Source organism: Alosa sapidissima, chromosome 21, assembly GCF_018492685.1.
Source record: "Alosa sapidissima isolate fAloSap1 chromosome 21, fAloSap1.pri, whole genome shotgun sequence".
Taxonomy (NCBI): domain Eukaryota; kingdom Metazoa; phylum Chordata; class Actinopteri; order Clupeiformes; family Clupeidae; genus Alosa; species Alosa sapidissima.
In genome coordinates, this window is record NC_055977.1 from 11,895,212 (window position 1) to 11,910,660 (window position 15,449).

At 44.9% G+C, this 15,449-nt stretch overlaps 1 protein-coding gene across 4 annotated transcripts in view; it reads right to left on the reverse strand.

Annotated features, from left to right (window-relative positions):
* arhgef1a (Rho guanine nucleotide exchange factor (GEF) 1a) overlaps nucleotides 1–15,449 on the reverse strand; it is a 42,399-nt gene that overhangs the window by 15,519 nt on the left and 11,431 nt on the right. For 3 of the 4 annotated variants that reach the window (XM_042076824.1, XM_042076822.1, XM_042076823.1), the window contains exon 8: nucleotides 1,808–1,970. In XM_042076824.1, coding sequence (XP_041932758.1) covers nucleotides 1,808–1,970 — 163 coding nt within the window. Of the gene's footprint in view, nucleotides 1–1,807; nucleotides 1,971–6,939; nucleotides 7,178–15,449 lie in introns of those variants that run through there. The other variant, XM_042076825.1, reaches the window with a different exon arrangement.

A 15,449-nucleotide genomic window follows, 5' to 3' on the forward strand; every position in this document is an offset into this window, starting at 1 on the left:
GCTGATTGATCTGAGCTCAACACAATGCAGCTGCAGTGTAAACATGTTTGACACATTTTATTTTAAAAGGGGCAATATTCTGTGGAAGCTAATCTCTTGAGTTCATCAGAGAAAAGTGAAGCAACTTGGTAAAACTACCCTCCCTTACTGCTACCTTGGCATGCACAGATAGAGAAATAAAGCCTAAATCACTGACTCCCTCTCTGTTGTCTCCTTATTGAGCACTAATACATACTGCATATTAATTATATATTAATGACTAACATGTGTTCCCTAAACTAAAGTGTAACTGCGGGCAGCCGTGGCCCACTGGTTAGCACTCTGGACTTGTAACCGGAGGGTTGCCGGTTCGAGCCCTGACCAGTGGGCTGTGGCTGAAGTGCCCTTGAGCAAGGCACCTAACCCCTCACTGCTCCCCAAGCGCCGCCGTTGAAGCAGGCAGCTCACTGCGCTGGGAGTAGTGTGTGCTTCACCTCACTGTGTGTTCACTGTGTGCTGTTTGTGTTTCACTAATTCACCGATTGGGTTAAATGCAGAGACCAAATTTCCCTCACGGGATCAAAAAAGTATATATACTTATACTTAACCAAAATTACCAGCAGTATTTAGAAAATAAAACAATGGTCCCAGTTTCTATCACAAATTTTTCGCTTTCGACTGCTTTTTTCAGGGATGTTCAACTGCTTTTGTTCCTCCAGTGCTCCTTGGAGATTTTGGGAAGTGTGAATGCTGACCTTTCTGGCCTAGTACATACGGTGCTTTCTTGACCAGTTCCCTGAGGCGTGTAAGTCTGCATGCGCCAACTACTGTACGCTGGCAGCAAGTCTGGAAAGCTCTGTGTTGTGCTGAGTAAATGCGTCTTTGTATGGTGTTCTTTTTATTTTATTAACTGTTGTCATCAGGGTTTTTATGAGTGTATTGCAGTGTGAATGCTTGTTGGTAGACAACACACGGCTGCTGGACATCTGAATTTCCCCTACGGGAATGAATAAAAGTATCTATCTATCTATCTATCTATCTATCTATCTATCTATCTACTATCTATCTATCTATCTACTATCTATCTATATATCTTTACGCTTCATAGTAAACAAAGAGGGGATGGAAGGAACGATGAGCAGAGTGTTGATTATCTCATGGTCCATCCCTCGGCAGTGTGTAGGAGGCCTGGGCACTCTCCAAAGGCACTGGGCACACTGTTCCTGCCTCGCAATCCACCAAGTGGGAGTGTGTGAGAGAGTGTGTGTGTGTTTTGTATAAATACAGAATGTGGTATCTGTATGGTGTGTGTGTGTGTGTGTGTGTATGTGTGTGTGTAAGTACAGTATGTGTACACATGCATTGCGACTTGTGCATTTTGCCATTGTATCAAATTTAGTAAATCCTTTAAACATCTCTTTTAGGTGGTGTGGAGATAGCAGAATTCCCCCACACACACACGCACGCACACACACACGCACACACACACACACACACACACACACACACACACACACACACACACACACACACACACACACGACAAGTGTACTCCAGTGTGTGGTTGAAAGTGGGGGAAAAGACAGTATGAATAAAGTGTCTATGTGGGAACACAATTGCGTGTTATTATTCCATTCAGATGACTGAGAGCTATGTGCATGCACACCACATACAGTTCTTCAACACAGAGAGAGACCAACTATATAGACATGTTTGTATGTGCATGTGTATGATGTACTCTGCGTGTGTCATGTATCATGTACATGTAGAAATGTATAAGCTTGTCTGTGTATGTGGTGTGTGGGTGTGCTGGTGATGTGTAACTCACTGGGACAGCTGAGGGCCTCTTTGGCAGTGATGCTCTTGTTGCAGGCTGAACAGAGTGTCGTCGCGGAAACAGTTAGGGAGGTGTAGAGGTGTCCGTTGCTATAGCGAGCCTCCCGCTCCCTCGCCTCCCTCTCCAGCTCGCGCATGCGCTCCTTCTCCTTATTCTGAGCGAGAAACAAACACGCACACACACACACACACACACACACACACACACACACACACAGACACTATTATTACCTTTGTGTTCCTCATCATTACCGTAAAGAACTGACAGTCATAATTAAAACCCATTCTTCTGTGCAACCTGGACGGAGCAGCAGATGAGCTCTAGGCCCACTGATGAGCTCGAGATGAAATGCGGTATGAGTGAGCATCGCCCAGACGGGCCAATCAGGGCTGTGCAGCAGTGAGCCTCATCCTCATTCTAGACTGAGTTGCACACCACGGGGCAGCAGGGTGGACCAACTCCAAAGAGCTTTAGCGCTAGCGCTAGCACCGGCCATCAGCGAGAAACATTCTGAGGGAGAAGCGCCAGCAATGCTGCTGTGTATATGAACACAACCATGCTGTTCATGACATGCCAGGATAACGAACGGAATCGAGGTAAAACGTGCTTTGCATGGGGGGGACTGCTGTTGGGCTGCCTCCTACGCATGAGCACTTTCAAAAGCTCCAATGATTAGCACACGACAGGGAAATGCTGTGCGAGAAGTCGGTAGCTTTGATGCCACATCTGGTGTGAGAATGAGGGTTACTCCCAAACCCCCTTGCGACACACCCGGGCCAAACCTCCAGGGTACGGTTGCCTAGCTTCCTGTTTTGATTTCCAGACATAGTCTTAAGCGTTAAGTCCATAAGGACCCACATGGTAAGATGATCTCTACCTCATGTCATCTCACCTTCTGCTTTCGGTTTAAAACAGAAGCTGACTAGCAGCCATTTACCAATATGAAAACTACTGGGCAATACTGGTAGTCAATAATGTACCTCTAAAATAAATGTTAAACCTATTGTATTCTTTTAAACCAATACATTTTTTAAATGCTGAGACATTCTAATTAACCTTTTCACTTTCAACCTATGTGAACATTTAATTCATAAGGAGTGTCTGGGAATTAATTCAATTTGAAAATCTATGTTCAGAATATATTCAATATAGAGTATATTATAAAAAAAACTAATACAAGGCGGATACAGATTTCTGGCCAATTTACTCATGCATTCTTACAGCTCGTTTCTAATTTCTGTCTATACTACAAAGTCACAATAAATACAGCAAATAAGAAACACAGACAAACTTTTTTGACTGTTTCTTATTTACTTGTCATTGTGTTGTGGGTATGTGGGCGGTAAGAAAGATGGCAGAGGCCCTGAGTTTAGATAACACAGTATGACCACTATACTGAGTTACACACATCGGATTACATCATTGAAGAGGATATGTGTCGGAGGAGAGCTGTCATTTTGTCATCAGACGATCTGCTATCATAGTCCAGTTATTTGCCATGCTCACACAAGGACCATTTCAAAGATGATGAATGATAAACAGACACTGAGTCTTGTGACTTGTGACTTACAAATTCATTTGGTAAGTAATGACAACATTGTTAATGTCCGGAAGCAATAGAGTGATCTTGCTGAGATACTGAACACATGCACATATACATACACAGACAGACAGACAGACCAGCCGGCCGACAGACAGACAGACAGACAGGCCGACAGACGCGTATAATGTTGGAGGATAGAGGGTGAAGGCCTATTTTGTTTATGCAGTGTTCCAGTTCATCACTTAGGAGGTCATTTGGACATGCAAGTAATGGATCATTCCAAACAACAATATATATTCACTTTCAGACTACACGATAATATTACTTCTGTTCAACATCAAAAAACTGGACTTCAAGGTCTCCATTTACTGAATACAGATTTTGGTTTAACTATGAATACTTCTGACTGTATTTACTTTTTGATATGAGGGATACATTTCATGATTATATGTTAACCATTTCTTACCCAACGATTATAACACACACAGGAAAGATCTACAGTACAAAATCCCATTCGACCTGTTCTTATAGACTGCACAGAGCATCCAGAACTACTAACATCACACATAAACCCCCACACTTTTAGACGCTGAATCATCTCCTAACTCTTCTCAAACAGATACTAGTGGCTCAGAACATTACACAGTAAAAAATGGAAGTGTTCTGGCAAGGGCATTATACCGCCTACATATGGCGTATGCTCCAGATAAACATGCACCCTGACACTCTCGAACTTTTGTTCAAGAGGAGGCTCTGGTCCGCTTTAACGGGTGCCGACTCAGCACTTTATCTGAACCAATCAGTTCTGCATGATTCATCTTCCCCTTTCACCATGAGATAAGTCCGGCCAACCTTACAAAAATGGAAGTATACGTGCAGTGTGGTCACCCATACATTGAGCCAGAACTGAGCTCCTACTCACATACTAACAATGATGAACATGATGTCAGGGGTTTCAAACGGACTACATGGGGGAAATGAAACAACACACTCACACACACACAGACACACAGAACAACAGTTTCTTTTTGTAACAACATGGCTGTACAGCTTTCCCTGTGCCAATACTCCAATGTTTTATGGTAAGACTCATTGTCTGGCTGGAGATTTGTCTCAGAGGTTTGGTTTATGAGTTTGTTTACAGTTTATGGGCTCAGGCTCATGTGCGTAAGACACCTCAGTGCAACAGAGATGGCTATATCTCGGTGAGCGTGTTGGCACACGGCACAGGAAGCAGCAAGAGAGGACTTCCTCTTCCCTCTTCCTTGGGTTGCCATGGGTACGACAGAAAATAGGGGGGTGGATGTGAATCTATACAAAAGTACGAGAGTGTGATAGTGTGAGTCTGTGTGTGTGTGTGTGTGTGTGTGTGTGCCTATTTGTGTATATGTCCACACAAGCTGAGACTGAAGTGTGTAGGTGTGTGTGTGTGTGTGATTTCTTTCTAAGCACAGCAGTCTTTCTTTCTCATAGCGTCAATAAGGGATCTATGTGGAACATTCGGTGCAGAGATCAATAAAACAAGGTGTATTTTTCTGCTCACATGAATTCCAGAGAGAGATCCCAACCCTCCAAGACCAGGGTCGCTATGTTCTACTACAGGCTATAGGCAGAAACAGAGGCAGCTTTAGAGATTTACAGGAGCAGAAATAAACCAGGAAGATGGAGGAAGGAGCATCTCTATTTCTCAATGTGTGTGTGTGTGTGTGTGTGTGTATGTATGTATGTATGTATGTATGTGTGTATGTGTGTGTGTGTGTGTGTGTGTGTGCGTGCATATACTAAGTGGCCATACATTTACATGGAGTGATGAGGACTGATGTGGATTGAATGAAACACACGTCTAGTCTTCTCCCTGTGACACTCCAGAGGGGCTAGTGTGTGATGAGTGCCTTTGTGAGTATGGGCATCAGACCCTGGAATTAGGAAAGCACCTCAACTACCTGCATTGGAGGCAAAGCCACCTTACACTTGTTGCTAATCACTGTCCATATCAGCTAACTCTAAAGCAGATGTATGCAGATCCCTTCCTAAGTCCCCCTCCCACTGTCCCTAATGCAGGGGCCGTGCTCACACTGGGAGGTGTAGGGGTGCAGAAAACGGGTGTTAAAGTGGACGACCCCGTGTCCCAGATACTGGCGCTTTATGCGTCCCGCAGTCCTGCCTGAAGATCAGCGCCGGTGGAGACGCCTGATGCTCCAGTTAGAGCTGCGACGCAGCCGGATTTAGCGGCGTGCCGGACCGCCAGCGGCTCTCTGGGGACCGTTCCCGTTGTCCTGAATACGAGCTCAGCGGGGACCCAGGGGCTAAAATAGAGCAAGTGCTCCCACACCTCATGGCAGGACGAGGATGATGATGGCAGGGGTCTCTGACCACACATGTGAACACGAGCTAGGTTCATGTAGGCATGCATACTTATGCACATACTGAATGTGTCCATAGGCACAAGGATATGGCCATACTCAAACATACTCACACATGTATGCACACATACAACACACACACACACACAACACACACACACACACCACACACACATATATAAAGAGAGTTGAGGGTTGTTGCTGCGCACGCCTGATCAGGATCAGTGTTGGAATCACAGCAGAGAGAAACCTCACTGAGAAGCTTCTGCATTCATATCACCTCAATCCTACCAGTCTTAGTGGAGGTGAGGGAAGAGTATTTTCTGAGAAAACCCTAGCAGGCAGAGAGACTATCTATCTACATGGTTGACATGGGAAGGCACAGTGCAGACAGAGGTGTCACTTCTATAAGCCACATCTGCAAATATCCAACTACACACACTTATACACTTACACTTACACACACACACACACATAGGTCTTATACATCTGCTACTTCACTGTGCTCTCCAAAGGCACGAAACACACACACACACAGTCAATGACAAGATACTGTGAGAAAGCCCACTCAATCACACCTAGATACAAACGCACCTTTGGAAAAAGCTCGACCTCTCCGGAGTTGCTACTGCTGAAAAGGTCTACCAGTTGAATCGTTTATTCTGCTCTATTGCGAACATTACAGGCCCTTAACGTATTTCCACGTTACGAGTGTTGCAAACGAGTGTTGCAATCGTTTGGGCAGCAAAAGTGGTAGGCCTATATTGCGCAAATTTGTCTCACAGACCCACTGTCCAAAATGCCATACTGAAATAAAGAGAACTATGACTACATTTCCATTATACCTTAGACCATCTTGACAAGTGTTCACCGACAAGTCTGCACTGTACACCTTCACAAGACGAGATACACAGAAAATACAAGGCCAAGCCGCCGCTTATGAGGAAACACATGCGCTCTGCCGTCTCCACCGTACACCATCAGTACCGTTAACTTCGGAAGGAATTTCTTAAACACACGGCAAAGTAACTACGGAATAAAATTACGACGCTTTCCCATTTGATAATACCTTCTAAAGTCACCATACTGGCAAAAGTAATGTTATTCGAAGCTATCGATGACATTTAAGACGGCAAATGTCACTTTCTTAATGCTGTGTGGTAGCGTGCTTTGCAGTTTATCCAACGCGCTCTTGAAGTCGTTTTAGCATAACTTACCCGGTGACTGATCTCTCGCATTCTCTCCTGGCGGAGTTTTGACAAATCCGCAACTCGAGACATTGTGAATTTTGTTAAGCAGCACTAAGTCACTAAGCTTATCTTACTTCTGTGTATGCTCATCAAAATCTTGATAAATTCGTAGGACAAACGCTATACGGGGAAGGGGTAACTTCCTCTCTTTCGTTCTCTTTCTGAAGGGCTCCGTTCTCGCAAGATAGGAATGATGACTGAAACAGTACAGTGTGCGAACGAGCGCATCAGATTCTAGCCTCGCCCACCTCAAATAAAGTGTGCGACTGTTAGCACGACGCGCAAAATGTGTGTGTGCGCGCGCGCGCGCGCGCGTGTGTGTGTGAAAGAGAGAAAGACAGAAAGAGAGAGGGAGAGAGGACTCACGGACTGACTTTCATAGTCCAGTAAAAACAATTCCCTCATTTTTAAGCCAGTCTCAGGAATTCCGCCCCATTTTATAGTCTAACGTTTTTCTTTCTAACAACCAACGAATGGGCCTACTAATTTCTGACAGTATTTCAGTAAACTCTAGATGACTAACGGTTCTAAAATATTAACTGTGTCTTAAATGCTTTTCGGTGCTTGACAAATGGCATCATTGCAATGTCCACTGAAAGTCTGAACTGAAACAACTCACACATCATTCAAAGTAACCAACTACTGTATCCTAAATGTCTTACCAGCAGGTATACCAAATAATTTATTATTATTAAACTTAAACTTAAATTCCTTTCTTGTCAATGCATACAGTGCACTGTCCAGGTCATTTGATAGTGACGTGATTAAGTGATGTGCAGAAGTGACTTCTGTGGAGTCATCTGTGACCTAATCTGTGGCCTAATTTCATGGGTCCACAACAGCTTGAACATTTCAGGCATCTGGAGAGTGTCCTGCAAACAAAGTCTCCGAAGTTAAGGAAATCTGGACAGCCTCCAGGCGTCCTCCCTAGTCATAAATTTACAAAACTTATATGAAAGACAAAACTAAGATCCTTTTTAAGTCCTGAGTTTATTTTATTTTATTGGAATAGCCTTTTTAAAGTCTAAAGTTTAATTGGCTTTTTAACCACATAATTATACTCCTAAATATCTGTTTGATCAGTTCCACAGCGTTGTGTACATGTATGGACTATTTTAAGTAAACATTTTCATTTATTGCGAATCAGAATTCCATCTAAACAGGAGCTAAAAGGAGATACACATGTTGGCCACAGAGTGAACAGCTTTGAACATTTTCCTAGAAATTTGGCATGTAATGCACCACAGCTTCAATTATGTTTAATCCCAACATTGCGTTAGTTAAGAATATGGGGCATACATGACTTTGCACGTGTCAAAGGAGAGGCATTTTTGTTTCACTGTGTTTCGCCATTGCCTAAAGTAATTAACAAAAATCTTTAATTCACTAATAGTGTAAATCCTACCAAATCCTTTAGATATTATTACACATAAACGAAAACACTTAACCAAACGCCTGTGAAGCCAGCTTGCTCTGAAAATTAAAATGTAGTCAATTTCATCGGCATGAGTCATTGTTAAACAGAACTTTTATAATCATGACAGATGAAATACAGTTTATAAGCATCTGGCATGGGGAATGGTCTATGTGTGCATATGTGTGATGTGTGCGAGTGTGTGTGTGTGTGTGTGTGTGTGTGATGTGTGCGTGTGTGTGTGTGTGCATGTGTGATGTGTGTGTGTGATGTGTGTGTGTGTGTGTGTGTGTGTGTGTGTGTGTGTGTGTGTGTGTGTGTGTGTGTGTGTGTGTGTGATGTGTGCGTGCGTGTGTGTGTGTGCATGTGTGATGTGTGCATGTGTGGTGTGTGCATGTGTGTGTGCGTGTGTGTGTGTGTGAGAGAGAGTGTGTGTGTGTGTGCTTGTGCAGGCTGGGGCACACATGCAGGCTGCTGAGAATAGACCCCGCTGCCCAAAATGGAGAGGAAAAAAGGAGGGAAAATGTCTGAGGGTCGCCCTGCCAACATCTGTCACCATGCCAACAAAACACTCAGTCTGTGAGGGTGGGAACATAACAGTAGAGGCTGCAGGGTTGGATTAAATCTGGAACTCTGGATTGGGTCACTTTCTAGAGATGGTGGGGCCCAAGATAGATGACAACAGAATGACCGAATGACTGGACACAATCCAAGGACTCAGACAAGTACATTCAACATACTGTACATATATATTTTTGGAATACTATAACACTGTTACTCATCTAAGAATAAACAATGTGCGGAGACCAAAATATCTGTGGCATTCACTGTGTGTGTGTGTGTGTGTGTGTGTGCGCGCGTATATGTGTGTGTACTGTGTGTGCATCATGCATACGCGTGTCTTTGTGTGAGTGTGTTCCTATGTTTGTGTGGGTACGCCTGTACGCCTGTATGTCTATGTTCGCATCAATACATGTGTGTATGTGCTTCTGTGTTCTGGTTTGAGGTGATGCTTATAATGAGCTTACTCCTTGCCATGTTATGATACTCCCAATGAAGTTTAATTTGTCCCTACTCAGATGAGGTGTAATACTCTCTCCTCTTTCTCTCTCTTTCAAACACCTCTCCATCCCTCCATCTCTCTCCTTCCCCTCCCCCTGCCCTCTCTCCGCTCTCTCACTCGAGGGCTCGAGCAGCGTTCGAGCGATTTCGCTCCGTAGGCGGACGGCTCTTCAGCTCTCCCAGAATCTCCTGAAATAACCGGTCACGTTCGACAGGTCGCACACACTAACTCGGAGGTGGGATGGAGCATTTCAGCCCTTCAGTGCACTGCAGTTTAACGCAACCCAGGGTATCTCTGAACTGAGCTGCCACAATCACACACCTGCACCCAAACAGCACTGAAATAGCATTCCAACAGTATGATAAAATATAGGGTGTAGTGATAAAATATCAAGGCCAAGAGCTTAAATGTTTCCTATGTTTGCATTCTTAAAACATCTCCATGGAATGCACATTACTGATTGTTCAGTCAAAGTATTTGGAAGTCTGTTATTTCTCAGTAATGAAATGCTGGACTACATGCCAAACCATTGCAATAAGCAACCAGTGTCTGTGGCACAGCTATGTAGGACAAGCCAAAATCAGTGAGCCTATGAAGTATATACAATAAAACTACTTCTGCTTAGTATTCTTTATCAAAATAAGCAATATAATGGACAGCCAATCAACTGGTTAGTACTAGCCTGGGAATACTCATGCAAACATTTGGCAAATTTGGGATTTGCTCTCAATTAGAATTGAGAAGGTCTGTGTGCTAACCACTAACCAGGCTAGGTCAATAGCAGAAATGCCCTTCTGATGAAGAAGTGGGTGGGTGTGTGTTGTGGGTGTGTGTGTGTTGGTCTGTCACAGTGGACAATAGAACAGTGCGCCTGTGGTCACGCGGTCTGGATTGTGTGGCTAGTGCAAATGTTGAACTGAAAGATCTCTTCTCATGGCTCCAGTTCTTTGAATGAACGTGACATCTGCTCTATCGAGCTCTCGGAGGCTGCGGAAGCTTTGGGAAGAGAGAGGCGAAGTTGCGCGTTGCCGTGGGTTACCACTCAGTAGAGGAGCTCTTTTTCAATGACATTCTGTGTGGCACATAAAAAATGTGTGTGTGTGTGTGTGTGTGTGTGTGTGTGTGTGTGTGTGTGTGTGTGTGTGTGTGTGTGTGTGTGTGTGTGTGTGTGAGAGAGAGAGAGAGAGAGAGAGAGTGAGCAAGTACTTATGTAGTTGAAGGTGTGCATGTTTGTGTGTTTGTGTGTATGCTGGGGTAATGACCAGGTATGCACAGGCATGTAGACACAGCCCTATTATTCAACATGAAGGGACAGTGACAACACAGCCTAGAAATTTGAGTGTGTGTGTGTGTGTGTGTGTGTGTGTGTGTGTGTGTGTGTGTGTGTGTGTGTGTGTGTGTGTGTGTATGTGTGTGTGTGTGTGCGTGCGTGTGCGTGTGTGTATGTGTGTGTGTATGTGTGTGTGTATGTGTGTGTGTGTGTGTGTGCGTGCGTTTCAGAAAGTATGCATGCGTGAGTAAGTGTTACAGGTGCCACTGGTATATGGAGATGAGGAGAAGGGAAGAAGAGATCAAGTGTGAGACAAAAAAGAGATCAACCGGGGCTACAGCGCCCGTACCATATACGGGTCCGAGTGCCCACGGGGACCCAGGCTCGAATCCGACCTGCAGTCGTTTTTCCGATCCCACCCCATCTCTCTCTCCCACTTGCTTCCTGTCTCACTCTCCACTGTCCTGTCCAAATAAAGACAAACAAAAAAAAAGCCCAAAAAATATACTTAAAAAAAAAAGAGAACAACCAAAGAGAAAGACGAGACAGCTCAGACATACAGACAGACATATATCATGGCCATAGAGTAGATGTAGACAGTAGCCTGTACACACCAAATGAGGTGCACAGATGTCTGTTTCATGTGGCCTGGAAGTCTAGCTCTTGCTATAGAAGAGCCAGTCTTGCTATAGGTCACATCAGAAGGACGGTGTAGACCGCACACGTGTATGACTTAGCATGAAGTGAGTTCTGACTGTATGACTGAGCATGAAGTGAGTTCTGACTGTATGACTTAGCATGAAGTGAGTTCTGACTGTATGACTGAGCATGAAGTGAGTTCTGACTGTCAGTGGCGCCCCAGCTGAGGCGCAATTGGCTGGGGCACCTGCACCGTACGCCGGCGACCCGGGTTCGATTCCCGCCCCGTGGTCTCTTCCGGATCCCACCCCTGCTCTCTCTCCCATTCGCTTCCTGTCTCTCTCCACTGTCCTATCATTAAGGCATAAAAAGCCCAAAAAAATAAATATTTTTAAAAAAATATACTTTTAAATATAAAAGTGTTGCAGCGTGGCACTGAAGCTGCGGTGTTATAAATTCGGCTATCTGTCCTCAGTGCTTCAACAACATGACAACACGTTACATTTACATAGGGCTTTTCTCAACACTCAAAGTGCTTCACATGGAAAGGGGGACCTCGCTAACCACCACCAATGTGTAGCACCCACCTGGGTGATGCACGGCAGCCATTGTGCTCCAGAACACTCACCACACACCAGCTTGAGGTGGAGAGTGAGGGAGTAATGTCAAAGTCCTTTTAGGCAAGTCCCTCCACTCGGCAGCCATATTGCAACGCTTTTAGGGCACTCATCGGGCATCCGTTTCGGCAGAAATGCGCGTGCACAAGGCTTCACGACACCAATCTTGCGCCAGCGGCGAGACCACAACACGATTGGCAGGATGTCTCCACAACACACCACATTATTGGCTCAATGTATTCACAACACAGAATATGATTGGCTCAATGTATTCACATGTCAACATTTTGCCGCAGAAGCGGTGTGATATGCGTAGACAACTGCCATATTGGCGTTACCAACTAACCCCATGCATTTCTATGGAGGATTTTTTGAGTGCTGTGTCTCCTTATTAGAAAGTCTCTGGTAATGTCATATGTCATTAGTAGATTAGGAGGTCGCGGAGCACAGAGAGGGTGCTGTTCTGATGGGTCAGGGGAGAGAACAGCATCATTGCACGGGAGAGTGTGTGCCACCGGTGTGGTGGGGTCGGGGGGCCGGTGTTGAAGGTGATGCTGAGAGTGTGTTGTGGTCGCTTGCCCTGCTGCTTTAGTGAGCCCACAAATCAAGTCTCAACTACAACTCCCACAAGTCATAGAGCTCAGTGTTGTCATGACACCGTACGGATGGTAGTAAGAGGAATATCTCAGCAAAATCAGAAGGATATGAGTGTGTGTGTGTGTGTGTGTGTGTGTGTGTGTGTGTGTGTGTGTGTGTGTGTGTGTGTGTGTGTATTTGTGTCTGTGCTTGGAAAAGAGAGGGGATGATTTAGTCCTCTGGAGAGTGAGTAGAAGCAGCCAGATTGGCTGGACTGGCATGGCTTCCACCCCCTGCCTGTTCCCTGATGAACAGGTGACTCTCTCCATCTCTCTTTTCAGCTCAGCTCAGCTCCGTGGGCCAGACTGACTGCTCATGTGCAGTCTGTTCAGACATTTATTTCTGACACTCACCCAGGTCCTCCCCATCTGTCTGTGTATGTGTGTGTGTGTGTGTGTGTCTGAATAATGCCCTAAACAACTGTGGGTACAAATGTAAAGTCATTGCAAAAATGTGTGTGCGTGGCCTACAGATTTGTAGAGTCCCCAAGACAAAGATTAAATCAAAGTCTAAGTCAAACATGTTAATTCCCAGGTCACGCGTCTTCATGTTTTTTGAACAAAAAAAATGAACTCTGGCACATTTCTGTGGTTGCTTGCTTACTGTGAAGTGCTGTTCTGGGTCAGCTAGAATTGGTGCCCTCTTGGAAATGCAGGTGTGTCACCTTTACCCCAATGCATGAAACTATTCTGTTACTAGACACTCCTTTTAAGCTCATTTGGATCTTCTCATGATACTGATCCTACTTGTCAATCCAGGGAGAGCACAGAGAAGTAAGGTGTTACCATAATACACCATATTGTCTCTCTCTATCCTTACCTAGGTCTAGTGGTAAAATACAATGGAACTGCAATTTAATTACAATTACAGCCACACATGGACCTCCACACCCGTTTAACATAATTACAAAGAGACACACCCTTGCTATTAAAGCGTTTCACAGAAATACCCAGAGCGACTCACACTGAAGCTAACGTAGGCAAACACAAAGCCAGTCACAGTCCCATGGAGAAGTGCTTGCGGCTTTTGCAATCACAAGCCCATCTGTGTGTGACATGGTTTACATGGTCTCACAGGAGGTTAGACTAGTGTCTAAACAGCTGATGTGTGTGTGTGTGTGTGTGTGTGTGTGTGTGTGTGTGTGTGTGTGTGTGTGTGTGTGTGTGTGTGTGTGTGTGTGTGTGTGTGTGTGTGTGAGTGAGTGAGTGAGTGAGTGAGTGAGAGAGAGAGAGAGAGAGAAAATAGAAAGAGCATAAGAGAGAGGGAGGGAGGGAGGGAGATTAAATAGAAGAGCTTGTTTTGTTGGAGACTTCCTGAAACATGGATCACATGAGAAGAGCTAACAGACCACTAAAGCTGATTCACTGTTACAAACTCTTTCTCTCTCACACGCACACTTACAAACAACACACATACACATACACACACACACACACATGCACACACACACACACACACACACACACACACACACACACACACACACACACACACAATTTCTCAATCATAAACATAAGCTGTGCTGCAACCCTGGTCGTTCTCACCATCTCAATGTCTTAGTACGTGTGTCTGTCATTTCCTACCTCTTCCAATGTAAGTCAGTAAGAATGTGAGTACTCTGCTATGGTAGAGTTTGTGTGGTTAACTCTGTGTCTCTGATTCATGTGTGTGTGTGTGGACTGTGAAAAACTTCAGCAAAGATGTCCTAAACCAAAGACCCCATTACATGCCATTCCCCAGTGTGTATTTGTTTGTCTTTGTTTGTGTGTCTGTGTGTGAGTGTGTGTATGTATGTGTATGTGTATGTGGATGCGTGTGTGTGTGTGTGTGTGTGTGTGTGTGTGTGTGTGTGTGTGAGACAGAGAGAGAGAGAGAGAGAAGGGGGGGTGCAGAAAAAGAAGGATGAGTGTGCTTGTGTAAGACGATGTTTTTGTCCGACTCCCTTGACCTCTAAACTCCACAGGCTGCCATAGGGCTGTGGTGAGCCAGAGTGAGAAGTCCAAGTGGTCTTAGTCACCGCCTTAGTGAGGAAGTGCCTCTGTGGGTCTGCTCCACTCATTAAACACACCAGCACACTTCCATCCTGGCCACCAGCCACCCAGACACACTGGACACAACGCAATAATCTGTTTCACACAGAACACAAAACACACAAACACACACACACACACACACACACATACACACTCACACACACACACACACACACACAAACATATATACTGACAACATATTTGCCATTCTTTTGAGAAGAGAGAAACTAAATTCACAGTAAACTCCATTTTGTCTCTCCAGAAGGGCTCACTATCTTTAGGGGGGAGAAAGGCTAAATCCCTCTAAATTAAGTCCAGCCCTCTCTCTGAGATGTCAGGCTGACTGCACCGGGCCCTGACCGTGTTTCAGACGGTGACTCACCCTAATCAGGCAGGTTAGGTGTACTCAGAGTTCTGACAAAGAACTCTGCACAGCTGGTGACGCAACAGAGGTGCAGCGGATGTTAGCAGTGATTCACAGATGGAGAGCAAGCGAGAGAGAGAGAGAGAGAGAGAGAGAGAGAGAGAGAGAGAGAGAGAGAGAGAGAGAGAGAGAGAGAGAGAGAGAGAGAGTGGGAGGCAGGAGGTGGAAAAAGTTAGGAGACTCAAAGGGAGGGGTGAGCCTGCATTTCCTGCTACTAGCTGACGTGGTCTCAACCTGCCCCCTGAGGGACTTCCATGGTATTGCAGCACACCTTTTTAGATAACTAGTTTCTAATGGAAAAAGGTCTACCTGAATAAATATGATTTCTTTCAAAATGTTGGTCATTTTAAGTGAGGAAACTAGGACTTTCAGAGTGTGAGA